At 46.8% G+C, this 21,497-nt stretch overlaps 2 protein-coding genes across 4 annotated transcripts in view; both read left to right on the forward strand.

Moving 5' to 3' along the window:
- The window catches only part of LOC127771102 (uncharacterized), a 33,912-nt gene extending 14,044 nt beyond the window's left edge, over positions 1 to 19,868 (forward strand). For 2 of the 3 annotated variants that reach the window (XM_052296927.1, XM_052296928.1), the window contains 8 exons: positions 2,166 to 2,243; positions 3,740 to 3,837; positions 3,924 to 3,969; positions 5,413 to 5,537; positions 16,233 to 16,332; positions 17,590 to 17,652; positions 18,200 to 18,259; positions 18,418 to 19,866. In XM_052296927.1, the coding sequence (XP_052152887.1) occupies positions 2,166 to 2,243; positions 3,740 to 3,837; positions 3,924 to 3,969; positions 5,413 to 5,537; positions 16,233 to 16,332; positions 17,590 to 17,652; positions 18,200 to 18,259; positions 18,418 to 18,591 (744 nt within the window). In that variant the 3' untranslated portion in view covers positions 18,592 to 19,866. Of the gene's footprint in view, positions 1 to 2,165; positions 2,244 to 3,739; positions 3,838 to 3,923; positions 3,970 to 5,412; positions 5,538 to 16,232; positions 16,333 to 17,589; positions 17,653 to 18,199; positions 18,260 to 18,417 lie in introns of all 3 variants that reach the window. The other variant, XR_008017079.1, reaches the window with a different exon arrangement.
- LOC127771103 (uncharacterized) lies at positions 12,844 to 14,938 on the forward strand. Its single transcript, XM_052296929.1, has one exon. The coding sequence runs from the start codon at positions 12,844 to 12,846 to the stop codon at positions 13,861 to 13,863; it is 1,020 nt and encodes a 339-aa protein (XP_052152889.1). The 3' UTR covers positions 13,864 to 14,938.
- Positions 19,869 to 21,497: the final 1,629 nt, after the last annotated feature.

Here is a 21,497-nt window from a genome sequence, read left to right on the forward strand (position 1 = left end):
TTCCATTCTTCTCCCATCAATGGCCATTCGAGCTCCATTGCTACTTATCAGCGTTTGAAGAAGCTTTTTTCTTGTAATGGGTTGAAGTCTGCTGTGACTAATTTTGTGAAGTAATGTCAAGTCTGCCAACTGGCCAAACATGAGCATTGATTGCCAGGTTTATTAGTGCCTTTGCCAATTCCAAAGGAGGCATGGGTTGATATCTCGAAGGATTTTATTGAGGGGTTACTTAAGTCTGATGGCTACACTGTCATTCTTGTGGTGGTTGATCGCTTTACTAAATTTGCTCACTTAATTCCCTTAAGACACCCATTTACTGCTTCACAAGTTGCATCTGCAGTGGACAAAGCTGTTTTTAAGACTCATGGCATTCCTCATTCCATTGTCTCTATCATGATAAGATCTTTACCAGCCGGTTTTGGGGTGATTTGTTCAAAGTGTGGGACACTCAATTGAACTTGAGTACGGCTTATCATCCTCAAACAGATGGACAAACCGAATGTGTTAATCAGTGTCTAGAGATGTATCTCAGGTGTATGACTCAAGCTACACCCACTAAATGGAATAGTTGGTTGCACCTTGCAGAGTATTGGTATAACACATCCTTTCATTCTACCTTGGGCTCCTCGTAAAGCCTTGTTTGGAGTAGAGTCTCATGTCAGCCAAGTGCCAGTTTTGTTATCTTCAGTTCATCAGTCAGTGGCTGATTTGGTGTCTGAGCATGACCAGTTATCTGCATTCTTTCAGCAGCAACTCCAGTGAGCACAGCTGCGTATGAAGAACAAAGCTGACCGAGGTGGTTCTGAGCGCTCCTTTGAGGTAGGCATAATGGTTTTCCTGAAACTCCAACCATATGCTAAACTGGCATTCAATTTTTTTGGTCCCTTCCGAGTTGTGGAGAAGGTTGGCTCTACAGCTTATCGCTTGGAATTGCCTGAAAGCAGTAGTGTGTGCATCCGGTGTTCCATGTTTCTCAACTAAAAGCCCATGTTCATGATCACACTCCAGTGTTTTCATCACTGCCTTCTCCAGTTGTGCTCGATGCTGCAGGTGTCTGGTCTGAGGAAATCCTGGATCGCTGCCTGGTAAAAAAAAAGAGGAAATGCTGCACATGTGCAAGTTCTGATTAAATGGTCTTCGTTGCCTACTGATCATGCCACATGGCAAGATTATGAAGTCCTTAAGCATCGGTTTCCTTTTGCACCAGCTTGGGGGCAAGCTGTGTCTCCAGAGGGCGGTACTGTCACAGCTGGTGATACGCTACAGTAGATAGTGCCAGATATGCAACACTTGGCGTTTTGTGCGTGCGTGAATTGAGCCTGCGAGTTCGTTTGAGTTGTTGAGCCTGTGTGCTCGCGTCACGTGACTAGCTATTAGGCCTATATAATTGGGACCACATCGAGGGGAAGTGATTATGAAAATGAATAGAGAAAACTAAATCTATCTTCATCTCTGTTTCTCTTCTGTTCTTCTCTGTTCTTCTTTTCTCTGCTGCTTCTCTCTATCTTCGGATCTCTCTGCGATTCCAATCTATTACAACACGGCGGCAGCAGGTGTGCGGCTAGTAGTTCTGGGCTGGGGACCCATGTCACAGGTGCCCAGGGAGCACAGCTGGGCATGGGTAAGGTGAGCCTAGCTGCCTAGGCATGGTGTGTACTGGGCCAGGCTGATGAGAGAGGATAGATTTGGTCTGGAGGAGGAAGGAGGGAAAGAAACAAAAAGGAAGGGGTTTCTTAACAATCAGGGTGACATTGGTTAACAAGGTAGTTTACAGAACCAGTAGAGTAGCGTTATGAATTGGTGTTAATAAAGTCAAAATGATATTAAGTCCTGTTCAGGAGCTAAAGTGAGTTGTTTGTTAGGATTAGTCCTAAAAGTGCAAATTTTGTATCACCGTTCAGATTAGAGGTCAAATCCATGTTACTGAGGAAGCCACACATCCATTATGCAAGGATGCTGGTATTTCATGAGGCAAATACTAAGAAGTATTTCTATCCTCAACCCCTCTAGTTCTCTCAGATCAAGCTCCACATTAGACTTATGAATTATGTATGACAAATGAAGATCACAGCAAAATAATCTCAGAAAATTTCCAATTCTAGTTTATTCGAAAGTAGCACATTTTGTTGTTTGATAGTTGGTACTTATTTGATACTTTATATCAGGAGTTGATAAAGTCAAATCGACTTGCTGAAGCTGAAAATTGGCAAAGGAAGATATTACATAATCTGGAACTCTCAAAGGCATGTCGATATATCTTCTTGCTTTTGTACTATTGCTTCATTATTTGTTCTGGTGATAGCACTGCTTATGCGAATTTGGTCATTGTCATGATGCATGCCTTAAAAAACGAGCTTGAGTTAATCTATGTCTTCAGATATTAAATTGATTTTTGGTTGTATTTTTGTTTCTAAATACAATTGTTCTAGTGTTTTTTGTACTTGCATCCTGTCTAGCAAGGCAAGAGAATGATGTTCTCACGATCTAGGTTGTGCTCTAGTTCAGGTGTATTAATGCAGATGAGGGCAATAAAGTCTTGCTTCAGCTATTCATGGTCAATAGATAGCCTGAAATATAGGAAAATAGTAATCAGAACTAAGTAGACGATTGAATGGCCGAAGTAATTGCTTGCTGGTCAAAGTACATGTTTAGTGTTTTCCTATATGTACTTATATTCTACTCCCTCTGTTTGAAAATATAAGGCATCCTTGTTTTCCTCAAAGTCAATATTTAAATTTTTGACTAATTATTAAACTAGAAGTATACGTGTTTAGACCACTAGATTCGTTTTTGAATATATTTTCACATGATGTTAATTTTATAGTTAGTGACAATATATTATTATAGTCAAAGTGTCATGTTGGAGACCATGTAGAAACCTAATATGCCTTATATTTTCAAACCAGGGGAGTATTTTAAAAGTGTAGCTTATCCATCTACCCCTCTCACCTATAGGGACACTTCCTTGATCCACTTATCTGATAAACTTTTATGAGCTTATGTGTCAAGGATTAGATTTGTTAGTATCTCTACTTCCAAATATTAAAGACAAGTTTCTTATGGCATGTACAATGGTGTTCATTAACGGGCTCTTTCCGTTGCTATGCAAGTAAATTTGGTGACATGTAAGAGAGAGGGAGGAAAGGGAAACATCGTTGCTATGCATAACAGCTCGGAGTCGACTCTTAGCATTTATTAAAGGAAAATTTGCTGCATGTGTTTGGAGAAAAGGAAAGAAGTGCAATAAAAAATATTTTGGTGTATTAATGGTTAAGAGGTCTTGTTGTCTCAACTATTGTTGGGGGATAATCTATAAGTGATATGTATTAACTAAGAGCGACTCTACCTTTGTACATACCCTTATGGGTCAAGTTAGCCTAGCTATATAAGGATGGAGTTGTATCTTCACCCTGGAAAGAACAAACCAAGCCAACCACCTCAGCTATGTTCCAGTAATACTGTATTCTTAGCAACCGATGGAAATATTGTCCCTATCCCCTCTCCCTGTAGTAGTTTATTTTTGTATGCACCATAGTCCACGGTAAACTGAAAAGGGAATTAACACAAATATTCCAGCAATATCAGGCTCGGTCATAATGAGTCTATTAATGGACCATGCTAACCTTATATGTCATATTCTTTTAATGAACAACCTCTTAAGTCTTTATCAAATCTTATCATGAATCATCCAATTTTTTTACAAAACCTATCAATGTTCGTCTTTGCAATTGTTTGATAGGGGTGGGATTCATTTGACACTACGAATGCAGCTGAACTCTTAACAATGACTCTTCAAACCATGGGGAAGTTGAAGGAATCTGAAGAATTATTGGAAAGGTGGAGCGTAAAAGCTGTTTATTTTGGCCATTGATTGTTTTTTAAATTTCTTACTAACATAATTTTATTTTTTGTATTATATTTAGATGCCTTGAAGTCAGAAAAAGGATTTTGTCTGAGGAACATTTTCAGGTTTGTATCATATTTAATGTTTCACGTGATCTTTAGTGGAAATAAAACACGAAAGCATCATCTCAATGAAAAAACTCACGAGCAATCTTACATGATCACAATTCTCTTGTTTCTTAAAATTATGGTTGCCAGATCACTTACCAGGTATTTGAGTTTTTCACCACAAGCTCTGCTTTATTGGCAATTAACACAGACTGGGAGGTATTTGTGCCATGTGCCCCTGCCACAATCACTGTTGCTCCATATGTATTTTACTAGGTCATGGTGGCATCGCCAATTCATGTTGATTATCACCATTTCCATAGTTTGATGATTACATGATTAGATTGCTTCATTAGTGTTTCACTTCCTTGGTGCATGCTGTGTCCTGAGAAGCTGAGCCCAAGAAATGCAAATGTTTTGTTGAAGAATGTAGGACTCCCTTGCTTTAGGTAGAGTATTGTCCATATCACCAATGGCAATTGTCATTGTTGACTGATGGTTTTGGCAGCTACGGCACACACAAGACCATGTGACCTGCATCTGCTATGTTGAGTTCACGGTGCACCCCTACATGTCAGGTGATACAGCAAAATGCCTAGTGGTGGGGAACTGGGGACTCTAGTGGCAAACTGGCAATCAAAACTAATACTCTAATAGTAGCATTATGATGCTATGATCCTCAAATATTTGGATCAATCTAATGAAAATAATAATTACCATATAGATACCCTTCAGTCACAAATAAGTGTTGTTTTAGAATCAATGCGACATAATTATTACTACATCCGTCCCAGAATATAAGAAGTTTTAGTGTTAGACACGGTTATTAAGAAAGTAAGTAGAATTAAATGGAGAGGTTGTGATTGGTTAAGAAGTGGAGGTAGGTGTAGAAATTGAATGGTGAAGGGTTGTGATTGGTTGGGAAGAGAATGTTGATGGAGAAGTTGTAATATTTTTGGACAAAATTCTTAGTGCTAGAAGTTGTTATATTTTGAGACAGAGGGATTATTGTTTAGAATATAGATCTGGGTATATGAAAATAACATGGCCAAATTCGTTATATCAAAAAAGCTTTCATAATCTCACGCTTCTGCAACTCATTTTGGATTTATGGAATTGAATTAAGTGGTCAAAGTTATGTCTTATTGGCTTTTGGCTTTGAAAAGTCGACACTTATTTGTGACCGGAGGGAGTACAGTTTAGTCTTCCACAAATATGTTATTGCGAGATTTACTGTTGAAGGTGCATCCCTGGAATCATGAAAAGTCAATAACACCGAGAATTGGGTTTTCCTGCCGTTTCATATACAATCAATTTAATACTGGTTGTCACTAGCAACTAGCTGGAACCTAGTCCACCTGGTGGGTTCTAACTGGGTATTGCGACTACTTAACACAGTTTTTGAAATGATTCCATCTCCAGTGGACAGTGATTGATTTCCTGTTGTTCCTAATGTTACAGGTAGCTGTTACTTTGGTACACTTGGCAAGGCTAACCATGCTAAACTTTATTAGTGACAAGGAGGACAGTGACCTAGCAAGATCCAAACTTGTCAGGGCAAGGCTACTTGTCAATGATTCAATCAGGTATTCCATTGAGGTTGTTGGATAAGTCTTTGTGGTCCTTGGTCGTGATTCTTCTTTTTGCTTTTGGGTAGTTTCACCTTTTTCAGGACAGCATCTACCCTTTAGCATATTTTTCAGTTGCTAGGACAGCTGCGGTTAGTAGGACAGCAGCAGTTAGCATCTCCTTTATGCCTCATTTATTAAGTCTAGGACAGCATCCCATTCAAATTTCGAATTTTAGACTAGGAGGGTGCAGCAATAGGCTAGCAGCCAGCTATGGCTATATATACGTATCCAACCTCCCTCGGGTAGGTATGGTTTTTGTGTTTTGTGAATGAAGAAAACCAGAAAATTGCCCCATCTCGAGTGCCATCATCTTCTCAATGAGAGTAACCATTGAAATTCTAACATCTGGTATCAGAGCCACACTTTCCTGTAGGCTAAACATCTCTTGTTCCACCCCTTCCCAAGCTCGGTTGAGTTCTCAGCCAGCAGCAGCAGCAGCACCGGTTGCTCCTCCTTCCCCTTTCCCTTCCCCCTCTCCACGCAGCAGCCCCCCGGAGGTGCGCCATGTCCGACGCTCGGTCTCGGCGTTTGGTCGCCTCGAGCACTCGGCATCAGCAGGACGCCGAGCTCGCCGCAGCAGAAGAGCGCAGGCGAGCAACGGCTCAGACCGCTGCAGCAGCAGCGAGGGTGGCCAGACTGGCGGCAGCGGAGTTGGCAGCAGCCAGGGCTGAGGCGGAGGCGGAGGCGGCGGAAGATGCGGCACGTGCGGCGGAGGTAGAGGTTGAGACCTTGCGCAGCAGCATCAACGGCTCCATCGCCGGCGACATCACCGCCGACAGGGAGCTTGAGGAGCTGGCAAGAGGAAGGGCACGGGAGCGGGCAGAGCGGTGGGCAGCAGCCCACCTCCACGGCGGCGGCGGCGGCCCAAGGGACCGCGCGCCCGCCGACGGAAACCCAGATGGGCGCGGGCGTGCCGGCGGCAGCCCGGAGCCCGCACGCGGCCCTTGCAGGTAGCGCGGCTCTCTCTCCCCTGACCGGCGCCATGGTCACCACGGCGTCCAGACGGTGGTCAGGGACTTTGGTCCCGGCGGTGGGTGGCCTACCCTCACCAAAACCAACTACATCGAGTGGGCCGCGGTGATGAGGGTGAGGCTCCAGGTGCGGCACATGTGGGAGGCAGTCCGGTACGGCGACGTCGACTACGACGAGGATCGGCGGGCACTGGATGCCCTCATCGCTGCAGTCCCGCCCGAGATGCAGTTCTCGGTTTCCCAGAAGCGGACTGCCAAGGAGGCCTGGGACGCCATCGCTGCGGCACGCATCGGCAGCGACCGCGCCCGCAAGTCCACACTGCAGGCACTCCGCAAGGAGTGGGAGAACCTGGCCTTCAAGCCAGGTGAGGATGTTGATGACTTTGCTCTCCGTCTCAACACTCTCTTGCAGAAAATGGTGCAGTACGGTGACGACACCTACGACGAGGAGAGAGCTGTCGAGAAGCTCTTCCGCTGCGTCCCTGAGAAGTACAGGCAGATCGCTCGCTCGATCGAATCTCTGCTGGACCTCTCCACGATGTTAATCGAGGAGGCGTTAGGTCGCCTCAAGGTCGTCGATGGTGATGAGCCACAGCCTCTCTCGGGGCCCATCACCATCGGCGGGAAGCTCCATCTCACTCGGGAGCAGTGGGAGGCCTCTCAGGGTGACGGGAGGAAGGGGGGAGTCATCTTCCCCGACAGGCGGCCGTAAGTCGCGCAAGGCGCGGGGAGGTGTCCAGCTACGGTGGGCGCGAAGACATGCCGAGGGTGGCGCCCGTAGAGGCGCCCAGGGCGTTGCCACCGGCAACCACAAGCCGACACGAGACGACGCCTGCCGCAATGTGGCAAGCTTGGCCATTGGGCCAAAGACTGTCGACAGCCACGACGCGGCCAGGTCCATGTCGCACGGGTGGAGAAGGAAGAGCCGGCTCTGCTCCTGGCTCACGTAAGCATCGAGCTACCTCCAGCGGCACCGGCCGCAGCGGCTTTCCTCCACCTTGATGAGCCGAAGGTACTCGTCTCCCTCTGCAACGGCTCCAGCAACGACAAGGCTGATGGGTGGTACCTCGACACCGGCGCCACCCATCGCATGACCGGCCGACGGGAGTTCTTCACCGAGTTCGACTCCAGCGTCCGAGGCTCCGTCAAGTTCGGGGACGCCTCCGGCGTGGAGATCAAGGGTGTTGGCTCCGTCACCTTCACCGCCAAGTCCGGTGAGCACAGGCTGCTCACCGGAGTCTACTACATCCCCGCGTTGAGGAATTCTATCATCAGCGTGGGATAGCTGGATGAGAACGGCTCACGCGTGTTGGTCGAGGACGGACTCATGAGGATTTGGGATCGCCGTCGTCGCCTTCTTGCCAAGGTAACCAGAGGCACTAATCGACTCTACATCCTCAGCGCGCAGGTCGCACAACCAGTTTGCCTCGCCGCTCGTCGGGACGACGAGGCGTGGCAGTGGCACGAGCGCTTCGGGCACCTCCACTTCGAGGCCCTGAAGCAGCTCAGTGCCAAGGAGATGGTGCGAGGCATGCCGTGCCTTGGCCACGTGGAGCAGCTCTGCGACGTCTGTGTGGTGACGAAGCAGCGGCGGCTCCCCTTTCCCCAGCAGACGAGCTTCCGAGCCAAGGAGCGGCTCGAGCTTGTGCACGGGGACTTGTGTGGCCCAGTGACACCGGCCACACCAGGAGGACAACGTTACTTCCTGCTGCTCGTCGACGACTTCTCCCGCTACATGTGGGTGATGGTCCTCGGCAGCAAGGGAGAGGCTGCGGACGCTATCAGGCATGCGCAGGCTGCTGCAGAGGCGGAGTGCGGCCGCAAGCTGCGCGTGCTGCGCACCGACAACGGCGGCGAATTCACAGCGGCTGAATTCGCGTCGTACTGCGCTGATGAGGGCATTCAGCGCAACTACACCACACCGTACAGCCCGCAGCAGAACGTCGTCGTCGAGCGGCGCAACCAGACGGTTGTGGGGATGGCTCGGACCCCCCTCAAGCAGAGGGGGATGCCAGCCATCTTCTGGGGGGAGGCGGTGGTGACGGCCGCCTACATCCTCAACCGCTCGCCTACCAAGGCCCTCGATGGCAGGACACCGTACGAGGCTTGGCATGGGCGCAAGCTGGCGGTCTCCCACCTGCGGGTCTTCGGCTGCCTCGCGTTCTCCAAGGAGCTTGGCCACATCGGCAAGCTCGACGACAGGAGCACCCAGGGGTGTTCATCGGCTACGCGGAGGGCTCGAAGGCCTACCGCATCCTCGACCTGGAGACACAGCGTGTGCGCACTGCGCGCGACGTTGTGTTCGACGAAGGGCGAGGGTGGGTATGGGACAAGGCGGTGGACGATGGTTTGACTCCGACGTACGACGACTTCACCGTCGAGTACGTCCACTTCGAGGGAGCTGGGGGAGTAGGAAGCTCTTCTTCACCGAGCGTGTCTACCCCAGCCCCCAAATCTCCACCGACTCCGACACCAACACACCCTCGGGCCACGACTTCGACTACGACGAGCTCTTCGTCGACACCACCCCAGCTAGTGACTCCACATGCTCCAGCACCAACAGCCACTCCAAGCACGTCTACTCCGACGCCAGCTCGTGTTGAGCGCAGCCCGGTGGAGTTCGCTACTCCGCTCTCCCACGACGGGGAGCGCATCGACGCGTACCACGACGGCGAGCAGCTACGGTACCGTACGATGGAGGATCTTCTCGGCGACCAGCCGGTGCCGGGACTGGTGCCTCGCGACCTAGAGGCGCAGTTGCACCTTGCGTGCGACGACGGTGAGCCTCGGTCTTTTGCAGAGGCCGAGAAACACGCGGCATGGCGTGCCGCGATGCAGTCGGAGATGGACGCGGTTCAGGAGAACCGCACCTGGGAGCTTGCTGACCTCCCTCGTGGTCACCGCGCGATCACCCTTAAGTAGGTGTTCAAGCTGAAGAGGGATGAAGCCGGAGCCATCGTCAAGCACAAGGCTCGCTTGGTGGCACGCGGTTTCGTGCAGCAGGAGGGGATCGACTACGACGATGCCTTTGCTCCCGTGGCACGGATGGAGTCCGTGCGACTCCTTGCGCTGGCTGCTCAGGAAGGCTGGGGCGTCCATCACATGGACGTCAAGTCGGCGTTTCTGAATGTCAACTTGAAGGAGGAGGTCTACGTGCACCAGCCGCCGGGATTTGTGATCCCCGGCAAGGAGGGCAAGGTGCTACGCCTGCACAAGGCCCTCTACGGCTTGCGGCAGGCACCGAGGGCGTGGAATGCCAAGTTGGATTCCACGCTCAAGGGGATGGGCTACGAGCAAAGCCCGCACGAGGCGGCCATCTACCGGCGGGGCAATGGAGGAAATGCCTTGCTGGTGGGTGTCTACATCGACGACTTGGTGATCATCGGCACCAAGGATGCGGAGGTCGCGGCGTTCAAGGAGATGAAGGCCACCTTCCAAATGAGTGATCTGGGGCCTCTCTCCTTCTACCTGGGGATCGAAGTGCACCAGGACGACTCCGGGATCACGCTTCGACAGACCGCCTACGCCAAGCGCGTCGTTGAGCTGTCTGGGCTCACCGATTGCAACCCAGCTCTCACTCCGATGGAGGAGAGACTAAAGCTGAGCCGCGACAGCACGGCGGAGGAGGTGGATGCTACACAGTACCGGCGTCTTGTGGGGAGCCTTCGCTACCTCACCCACACACGGCCGGACTTGGCCTTCTCCGTCGGCTACGTCAGTTGGTTCATGCAGCGACCGACGACGGAGCACCAGCAGGCTGTGAAGAGAATCATCTGCTACGTTGCGGGGACTCTCGACCACGGTCTCTACTACCCGAGGTGTCCTGGCAAGGCACACTTCGTCATGTACAGCGACAGCGACCACGCCGGCGACATCGACACCAGCAAGAGCACGAGCGGGATTCTCTTCTTCCTCGGCAAGTGCCTCGTTAGCTGGCAGTCGGTCAAGCAGCAGGTGGTGGCCCTGTCCAGCTGCGAGGCCGAGTACATGGCGGCCTCCGCCGCTTCGACCCAGGCGCTCTGGCTTGCTGGACTGCTTAGTGATCTCCTCGGCAGAGACACTGGAACAGTGGAGCTCAGGGTGGATAGCAAGTCTGCTCTGGCCCTGGCAAAGAACCCCGTTTTTCACGAACGGAGCAAGCACATCCGGGTGAGGTACCACTTCATCCGAAGCTACTTGGAGGAAGGGAGCATCAAGGCGAGCTACATCAACACCAAGGACCAGCTTGCGGACTTGCTCACCAAGCCTCTTGGGAGGATCAAGTTCCTCGAGCTCTGCTCCAGGATCGGGATGGCCCAACTTCCCCACAAGACGACGCACAAGACTTAGGGGGAGAATGTTGGATAAGTCTTTGTGGTCCTTGGTCGTGATTCTTCTTTTTGCTTTTGGGTAGTTTCACCTTTTTCAGGACAGCATCTACCCTTTAGCATATTTTTCAGTTGCTAGGACAGCTGCGGTTAGTAGTACAGCAGCAGTTAGCATCTCCTTTATGCCTCCTTTATGCTTTATTCAGTTTGGATGCCCTCTAGGACAGTATCCCATTCAAATTTTGAATTTTAGACTAGGAGGGTGCAGCAATAGGCTAGCAGCCAGCTATGGCTATATATATGTATCCAACCTCCCTCAGGTAGGTATGGCTTTTGTGTTTTGTGAATGAAGAAAACCAGAAAATTGCCCCATCTCGAGTGCCATCCTCTTCTCAATGAGAGTAACCATTGAAATTCTAACAGAGGTCTATTTCCTTTTTAACAATCCAAGATCTTGATCTCCATACTTGCATAAATTACATTCGAGAACTGGTCAGTGTCCACATTTTAATATTTCATTGCTGTTGTGTCCCCATTGACGGCACTGGAGACAAGAAAACTGGATAGCGTTACAGTTTGGGTGAACTTCATATAGCCCCTACTTTACAAGATATAGAAGTTTGATTATGTTAGTTCTGCATTTCGAGAAGCCTAATTAAGTGGTTAACCTTGCCTAGTCTGCCTTGGTTCTGCATTTTGAGGTAATCATATCTGGCCTAGAGTGAAGTCTAATTAAGTAGCAATGCTTCTGGCCAGATACCATAAAATAAAGTGCAAAGTAGGCATATCCTTTTAGACTAGTTTACTTGCTCCAAATGACTTAAGATGTTCTTTTTGGGGCATAATAGCCTAGTAGGGCTACTAATGGTGCCAAGCTTAGCCAAAGTAGCTACCAATTCTGTAAGTCATTTTCATAAAAATAATTCGCTGTCTGATTTGCACCTAAATGTAAAGCTGGGCAATCATTTTGCCTATGGTAATTGTTCCCAACCGGCTCCAATTAATACCAAAATTCTGGTTACCAATTATATTTGAGCTTCTTTCCGTTAGATGTATATTTAGATTTTATATTCCTTTATTTGTAAAGGGTTTTTCTGTATATTTGTGTATTCCTGTACCTGTATATATTTGGGCCTTTTGCCCTAAGGTGAATAAAAGTGCTGTTCATAACATGGTATCAGAGCCTAAACTAGGGTTAGACTTTTCTTCTTGTCCTAGATGATCGAAAGATTTTTCCACACACCTTACCTGGTTTTTGTGGTCGATTTTTTCGCGGTGGTCATCGAACTCGTCGTGGTCGCCGGTGCTGCTTGTCTCTGCGCCGGCGACCGCTCATCTATGCTCGCCGGCCACCGCTTGTCGTCCCCGTCACCAGCTCCAGTTCGTTCCGCTACCCGTCGCTCACCGCCGGCAATCACTTGTCGTCGGCTACCGTCGTCCGCTCGTCTCCTGCCGATGCCCTTCGTCGGTTGCGGCGCCGCTTGTCTCCGGCCGCAACCCACCCCTCATCTCCGGCTGCCGCCCGTCGTCGGCTGCGGCGCCGCTCGTCTTCAGCCGCTGCCCGTCGCCGCTCGACTCCGGCCGCCGCCGGTCGCCACCCGTCTCCGGCCACTGCCCGTCGAGCAGCCGCCGCTCGTTGCTGCCCAGCGCCAACCGCCATTTCGTTTCGTGTTGCCCGCCGGTGTCGATTCTTTTCCTTCGAATCGGTACCGATCCAGATCGGGTGATTTTTCTAAAAAAAATAATAAAAAAAAGAGCCTCTTGCTGCCTTTCCTGTGCAGTTGCACCAGCGTTTGGGTGTTTCTCCGAGGCTGTTAAAAAAAAGAAAAGAAAAGAAAAACAAAAGAAAAAAGAGAGAGAGAGAGGTTCCTGTTCTTTCGCTTGCTGCCGCTTTCATTTGCGCTCTCGCCGTCGCCCGTTGCTCCGTGCCAATGTCATCTCTATCAGGCACAGTTTCAGTTCCTCATTGCCCAGTTATTTTTGATGGCATCAACTATAATCATTGGGCTCAGCATGCGTCTACATATGTGTGGTCAACGCCTTTGGGACGTTCTTTTTGGTGAGCTAGCTTGCCCCCCTTTCCCCTTGGCTCAAGCTATGCCTACTTTTTCAGCTCAGACTACTGATGAAGACAGAGCAAAGGCACAAGAGGAGTATGATGATGCTTTGGAAACTTATCAGGGTCAGTATGTTATGTACAAGACTTGGTTGGATGAGGATGCTTGTGCTTCTGCTATTCTTGTAGCTAGTATGGAGGTCCATCTTACTGGTGATGTGGTTACCCTTGCTTTAGCTCATTTCATGTGGACACACCTTCGTGACCGTTATGCACCTACTGGTGATGCTCTATATCTTGCTATGGTGCGTCAGAAGCAGTCTTTACAGCAGGGAGATGCTACAGTGGATGAGTTCTATACACAGTTATCCTCTGTCTGGCGCCAGCTTGATCCTTTGGGACCTGATATTTGTCGTACTTGTCAGTGTTGTCAGCGCCAGTGGTCTCACATGGATCTTCGCTGCATCTATGACTTCCTCACACGTCTTCGCTCTGAGTATGAGTCGATCCGTGCACAGTTGCTTGCTCGGCACCCCCGTGTTACTTTGATGGAGGCTCTAACTGATATTCATTCTGAGGAGATTCGTCTTCGTGAAGCGGGTATTATATCGCATCCTTCTTCAGTACTCGTTCGTACCACAGCTTCAGTGTCTTCATCATCAGCAGCTCCTTCCTTTACTTTACCAGCACATACTTCTTCTCAAGTGGTATCATCTTCCAGTGGTCATCTTCATTGCACTTACTGTGATCGAGATGGACATGTGGAGTCATTTTGCTTTAGGAAGAAGGATTTATGGCGCAGTCGTTCTTTATCGGTTGCTGGGAGTTCTTCTCAGAAGAGTACTCGCTCTTCTTCTCAGAAGAGTACTGGCAGTTCTGCAGTTCTGATACACAGGAGATCCTTATGTTACTGCGTTGCCTCACTGCTTCTGCTTCGACAGGTTTAGCTAGTTCAGTTGCTTTGCCCTCTGCACAATCTGATTTTGTTGTTCCTGGTTCTCACTTTTCCGTGGATTCTTGATTCTGGTGCTTCTTTCATATGACCCCTGATAAGTCTTGTCTTTCATCTATATGTCATCCTTTAGTCCCTATTACTGTTCAAACTGCCGATGGTACCCCTCTTTCTGTTGTTGGTCATGGGACTCTTTCATCTTCTTGTAGTGTTCCTTTTGTTTCCTATGTTCCAAATTTGACCATACAGCTCATGTCTGCTGGACAGCTTGTTGATCATGATTGTCGTGTTATTCTTGATTCTGACTCTTATTGTGTTCAGGATCGACGCATGGGTCTCCTGGTTGGTACTGGCCCTCGCCACCATGATTCTCAACGTCTTTGGGAGCTTGACTGGCTTCGTCTTCCTTCCGCTGCGCTTACCAGTCTTCTTGCTTCTGCTACCTCCCCTAAACCCTCTTACTCAAGTCTGTAGTCGTCGCCCTCGTGTTATGGAGCCTTCTGTTGATGCTTCTCCTGTTGCTCCTCCGAGATACAATCTTCGGGATCGTAATTTAGTTACGATTCGTCCAGAGGATCGCTATGGTTATGTTGCTACTGTTCTCGCTGAGCCTAGTTCTTATCGTGATGCTGTTATTCATCAAGAATGGCAACATGCAATGGTAGAGGAGCTTGTTGCACTTGAGCGTACTGGTACTTGGGATCTTGTTCCATTGCCATCTCATGTTCGTCCTATCACGTGTAAAGGGATCTATAAGGTCAAGACTCGCTCTGATGGAACTCTTGAACACTATAAAGCTCGCCTTGTAGCGTGTGGTTTTCAACAAGAGCATGGTCGTGATTATCATGAGACTTTTGCTTCTGTGGCTCACATGACCATTGTTTGAACTCTTGCAGTAGCCTCTACTCGTCATTGGAATATCTCCTAGCTTGATGTTAAAAATGCTTTTCTCAATGGGGGATTGCATGAGGTTTACATGCGACCACCCCTAGGATATTCGGTTCCTGAGGGTATGGTTTGTCGTCTTCGCGGCTCTCTTTATGGGCTCAAGCAGGCTCCTCGTGCTTGGTTTCAACGGTTTGCTTCTGTAGTCACTGCTGCTGGTTTTTCGGCTAGTGCTCATGATCCTGCACTTTTTGTCCATACTTCGCCTCGTGGGCGTATCATTCTTCTTCTCTATGTTGATGATATGATTATCACTGGCGATGATGCTGATTTTATTGCATGTCTCAATGCTCAATTTCTGATGTCTGATCTTGGTTCTCTTCGCTATTTTCTAGGGATTGAGGTTTCCTCTACCCCCGAGGGTTTTTATCTTTCCCAGACGAAGTATATTCAGGATCTTCTGGATAGGGCTTCTTTCACTGACCAACGCACGATTGACACTCCTATGGAACTTAATCTTCATCTTTCTGCCACTACTGGTGTGCCATTAGCTGATCCCACTTGCTATCGCCATCTCGTAGGAGTCTTGTTTATCTTGCTATCACTCGTCCTAATATTTCATATGCTGTGCATATTCTGAGTTAGTTTGTTTCTGCTCCCACCCAACTTCACTATAGTCATCTTCTTCGTGTTCTTCGTTATCTTCATGGGACTATCTTTTGTTGTCATTTCTTTCCTCGGTCCACATCTTTACAACTTCAAGGGTATTCTGATGCTACTTGGGCTAGTGATTCCTCTGATGGCAAATCTCTTTTTGCTTATTGTGTTTTTCTTGGTGGTTCCCTCATTGCTTGGAAGACTAAGAAACAAACAGCAGTTTCTTGTTCTAGTGCAGAGGCTGAGTTACGAGCTATGGCCCTTTTGACAGCAGAGGTTACTTGGTTACGTTGGTTACTTGAGGATCTTGGTGTTTCTGTGACTTCCCCGACCTCTTTGTTGTCGGATAGTACAGGTGCTATTAGTATTGCTCGTGATCCTATCAAGCATGAGCTTACTAAGCATATTGGTGTGGATGCTTCTTACACACGCACCCAGGTACAATATCAGGTGATTGCTCTTCAGTATGTGCCTTCCGAGTTGCAGCTGGCTGATTTCTTTACCAAAGCACAAACTAGAGCTCAACACAGGTTCTATCTCTCCAAACTCAGTGTTGTTGATCCACCCTGAGTTTGAGAGGAGGGGGGGGGTATTAGATGTATATTTAGATTTTATATTCCTTTATTTGTAACGGGTTTTTCTGCATATTTGTGTATTCCTGTACCTGTATATATTTGGGCCTTTTGCCCTGAGGTGAATACAAGTGCTGTTCATAACACTTTCTATGTTCTTTTTATTTTTATAGAATGCTGAAATGAAATAGCATTACAAATTTGCTTGAATAGCACTGCTGATAAAATCTTCAATGTTTTGTCATGATAGGATAGCAGAAGGAATATTATATGATTCAAGGAAAGATCTGAACAAACTCAATAATGGACGAACTACAGACAGGGATAAGATTGCAGCAACTAGTGCACTTGTATGTTCTCTAATGACTCCTAGTAGTTTCAGATGTCATTTTTTTGTGTTATCTTGTTTATGTTGGCACTATTTTAACTCTTCCATACCAGCCTTATGTTGCTTCACGTCTAGAGGATGTCTGGGCGGTGTCGGGTTGATTGGGGTTAGAGGGGAGGGGAGGGAGGGGGAGGGAGGGGGGGCTATACAAAGAACTTGAGAGAGAAAGGCTACTGGGGTAATACGTGTAAAAGTTGTGTATCACTGCATTAAGAATGAAAAGGAAAGTTCATAACCATTGTCTCGCACAACCACATAATGCTATGATACTTGCAAGGGAATTGCATCTCCTAGCAAGTAAGTCCTAGGTGATAACAGCAGATCGTCTTAGCTGCATCCTAGGCCATTTTCAACACAGGTGCTTGGAGAGGTGCTAGTTCTGAAGCACCAATGCTTGATGAAGCATCATGCTCAGCAGGTTTTTAAGCTTGTAATCCCCTAAATTGATTATTCTTGCAACCATTTAAGCACTTATGAAGATGCTTCCATTGGAGAATATTATTTATTATGTGAACATATTTTCTGACCTTAAACACCTCTGAATTAGCTTCATTGAAGATTCCTAGGATCTCTTTGGCTGCTTGTAGTTGTGTGTGGGTCAGTTTGACTAACAGGCTAATTGTATACACAACTTCACTTGCCTCTAAGGTGGGGTAGCTCCAGGCGGGTTTGGATCACTTATTATACACGGCCCTACCAAGGGGTTAGGAGAGCCCTCGCTCACTTCATGCAATGCCGCCATTGAGCAAAAAGATGCCTCCTACACCCATGACTACTTCTCAAAACTCTAGTGGTGGTGCTAAGGTTGGAGACTAGGTGAGATGATTGCAAACAATAGCAATCGTGGCTGTTGGAGACTTCAACCTTGTGGAAGAGACTAGACAGCACATATACTATCCGGATTGTTGCATCGTAGGGAAGCCTGGGGTGGTGCTAATAAATTTAAATGAGATATTCCAATACTTTGTTGACCCATGTCTAATGAATATATACACAAGTCTAAAGTTCATCAGAATACATTATGATCCTAATGGCTATAACCAAATCGTTGCTCCTGCAAAAAAAGAAAGAAAAAAGTTTACACTAACATGATATTTGAGCATTTGCTTTCACACTTTGGAAGTTTAGGACTAGATTTGTAGCCGTGTAGATATGATATTTAAGCAAGTAAATTTATTAAACTTTGCTAATGACATGTTTTTACATATTATGCGTGTAGTTGCAAGCACTTGAAGTTGCTGGACTTCTTGAAAGTGGAATGAAGAATATGCTAACTCCAGGGGTACTTCTATTAACTTTTTTTATTCAGTGAATTGACTTCTTTTTTAATTCCCTCATTCTTTTCAAATAATGGAAGCATTCCATTTTACTATATGCTTCTAATAGCAGTGCATTGTTCATTTTAATAATTTTTATTCTTGTTAAGGTTCTTTTTTATTTGTATGCTTCTGATATTCAAAACCAATGTTGCGTGCATATTAGACAGTTTCCATACATGGAAATGTGCATAAACTTTTAAATTAAGTTTTGGAACGTCAGACAAACTAATGAGTCTTTAAATGTTACTGTAATGCTCTATGGAATGGGACAATATTGATCATTAACTAGAACATTTGTTAAGCTTAGAATGAAATGCACCACTATTGAAAAATATAATTTGGCAATTTTCCTATTAAAAATGGTACTACACTAGTTATGATGGCCTCATTGAAATTCATGAATTGCAGGACTTCTGTTTATTCTATGTGAAATGGCAACTTTGATTTCAGTTCCATTTTCATCCCTGGCTTACCTTTAGTATTTTAACTTATCCAACTCTTTAATTTCAGGAACAAGATTTATATCCTGTTGAACAGGCTCTTAACAAGTGTGTTTCGCTTTACAAAGAGGTACGTGCAAAAATCCATTTTCAACCTCCTTGTATCAGTATAAATGTAAACCAAGGACGAAAGGTAGGCAGCAGCATGCTACATGTTAGATTCAATCGTATGAAAGCACAAATTACACAATCAAATTGCCCTTTTTGAGAGAACTTCTACCCCTGCAGCCTCATACGCAGAAATTCGTGTCAAAGATTCTCAAGAACGAGTATATCAGATGCTTGAGGCGGCTCACTGGTATTGTTCAGAGCGATTTCGCTGTGTCGGAGGCATTGACATTGCAGGGGTTGCTAGCTGAAGCGCAACAGATACTTGAAGAACTTGGACACGAGAGCAACTAGAAGTATGGAAAAGTAATTATTCATGACTCGGAGGAACACCTTTGTTGTGTGCAAGGTCTTCTAGGTTGGTTTTGCACCAACAGATTTTGATGCCAGCATGGATTTTTATTGTGCTGTGTAGTCGCCGCCCAGCTGCTCTGAGCTATCGACCATATGCTGCCGTAGTTGGTGGCGACTTTGCAAGCAACAAAGGATGGTGATTTTGTTTTCTTCTGGTTTACAGGTTTATGCTGCCGTGGTTTTTTGTTTGACCTGCGGATGTCATTTGCCCGGCAAATTTTACTTGTATCATGACTGCTCGATTTTGGAACACTTAAGTAGGCTTCCACGGTGTCAACGAAGTGTACGAAGATCCACTCTTTAGGATTTTATATTTTTATACTCACCTTGTTCTTCAGAAGCTTCTTTTTCCTGCCTGGAACAACTTCAGAAGTTGATATTTGCAAAAATATATAATTTTCCTTTGGGGTCATAACACAAACCATTATTGTTTAGTAGTAAAAACATGGGCATTTAACATTTTCAATATAGGTAGAGTCATTGGGTGTTCGCTCTTTTTCCATAACTTTAGCGTTGGCAATATGTTATAGTGGGCGAAATGCTGACAAATAATCCTAAGACCTGGTTTTCTTATTAGACCTACCTCAAAACACTATTTGAAATATAAAGCTATAATAACTACTTGTTATGTCTGTGTCGTGTTTTTGAGGTGTCTAACTAGAGATCAGGTATTACAAACATTATGTTTGTTTGCGCACATAAAAGAATATAACCCCTAACTGCGGTAAGGAGTATTAAAGGAATAAAATATCTTAATTTATAAACCAAGAGTAGATAAGAGGATATAAAACGGTAATATTCTCAGGTCCAGAAAAAAGTTTGGTAATCTTCTCCCTTTGGTGGGCATTTACGCAAGGTACTGATATTTTGAGTCTCGATTATCCTCCACATTAAACTAGATAATGCCTGCGCTTTGCTGCGGGATATATATTAGATATTGTAGAAATGATTAAATGATTTGGATTGAAATATTGTGAAAATGATTTGAGAATGATGTTTATGTTTAGTTTAGTTTTAGAATGAAATAAATTGTAGATATAATTACTATATGTTTGTATGTTGAGCTTTATGTGATTAGTAGTTTGATGTGGCATGCTTGCATGCTAGGCTTTAGGGGTACTAAGGCCATGTTCAACGCTCCACGCTGGAGCTGGAGCGTGGTCTCACCCTTCCCAAGGGGAATATTCACGCCACGTCGACCAGGACCGTACCCTCACCTAGCGCCGTGACCCTCTACAGAGCGTCGGGTGGTTTCGGCAGCTTTTTGGCGAGGAACGGGTGAGGAGCCGCGTTGGGGGAGAGGCGTCGCCCCGCGCTGTTGCTGCTCCCGTGCCGGGAAGAAGATGGAGAGGGGGTGGACTGGAGAGAAGGGCCTACCCGGGAAGCTCCGTCGGCGATCGACGACCCGATCTGCCGCCGCGTGGATCCTCCGTCGCCGCCTCAATCCCCGCCGCCGCCGCGTAGATCCGTCGTCGCTGCCTCGATCCCCGCCGCCGTCGTGTAGATCCGCCATCACCGCCTCGATCCCCGCCGCCTCCACGTCGATCTGTCGCCGCCGCATCGATCCCCGCCGCCTCCGCGTGGATCCGCCGCCGCCGCATCGATCTCCGTCGCCTCCGCGTGGATCCGCCGCCGCCGCATCGATCTCCGTCGCCTCCACGTCGATTTGCCACCGCGGCATCTATCCCCGTCACCTCCGCGTCGATCCACTGGCGAAGAGAGAGGAGGGAGGGGCGGCGCCTCCGGGAAGAGAGAGGCGATAGGGGAGGCGGCGCCGAGGGGAAGGGAGAGGGGAAGCGGAAGAAAAGAGAAGGGATGCGCGTTTATATATGTTTGTGATTTTTTGGGGTATACTGCAAATATTATATGCATATGCAAATAAAAAAAATCTACAGCTTTAAATGCAAAATGTGACGGACTGATAGGTGCTGAAACACAAAAATGAGATGGGGATATGGCTTGCATTGTGTGAGGCATATCCCTAGCTGGGTGCTTAATCACTTTTGCTATGGGGGTGCACCCTGCATTGGGCATGTCCTAATAAATGCTATGCTTGCATGTTGAGTTTTAGATATTTAACGGGCATTAGCTTTATGGAAAGAAGAGATAGGAAGTCAAAGGTCTTATTCGTCTTTCTTGCCCTATGTGAATATGAGACAATTTTGGAAAGTGAATAATTCACTATTGAAAGTGCAAGTCGATGTTCCAGATATGAAAGTGGAGTGAAATATGGATATGAAGGTTCAAGTCCAGCTCCAATCTAGGTATAAAAGTGTTCTTCTCTTTAGTCCGCTTTTATTTTTTTTCTTTCTTGGGAGTCTTAAGATAGGACAGGAAATCGTGTTTTCTGAATATCTCTGTTCCGGCAAAAGAAGTAAGTTTGTTCGAGATCGAAAGAGTGCCCTCGGGAGACTAGACTGATAGTAACAGTAGCGCGCTTTCAATTGAGGAGAGCTGTTCACAAGTAGTGGTTTTGAGCTCTTTCTTGTAGAGGTTCAGAATAGGTAATTCCTTCACTTCAGTTGCACTAGTGGATTGAATAACTGTTTAGCATTTTTCCACTTATCCAATTCTTTGCAAGAGTATTAGAGAGAGAGAGCTATTCTTAAGTCAGTTCCTGAAGTCCACTTTTTTTAGTCAGAAGTTCACTTTAGCTAAGTAGTCCTTCATCAAACTTGCATATCTAGCACGTGGGAACATATCCTATGCACACAAGCTTACCGTGCATACTTCGTGCACACCAACTAGCAAATGTCACGAAAAATTCTACAAAAAATTAAAGTCCACTCTTTTTTAGTCAGAAGATCACTTTAGCTAAGTAGTACTTCATCAAAATTGCATATCTG

The sequence above is a fragment of the Oryza glaberrima genome, chromosome 4 (assembly GCF_000147395.1).
Source record: "Oryza glaberrima chromosome 4, OglaRS2, whole genome shotgun sequence".
Taxonomy (NCBI): domain Eukaryota; kingdom Viridiplantae; phylum Streptophyta; class Magnoliopsida; order Poales; family Poaceae; genus Oryza; species Oryza glaberrima.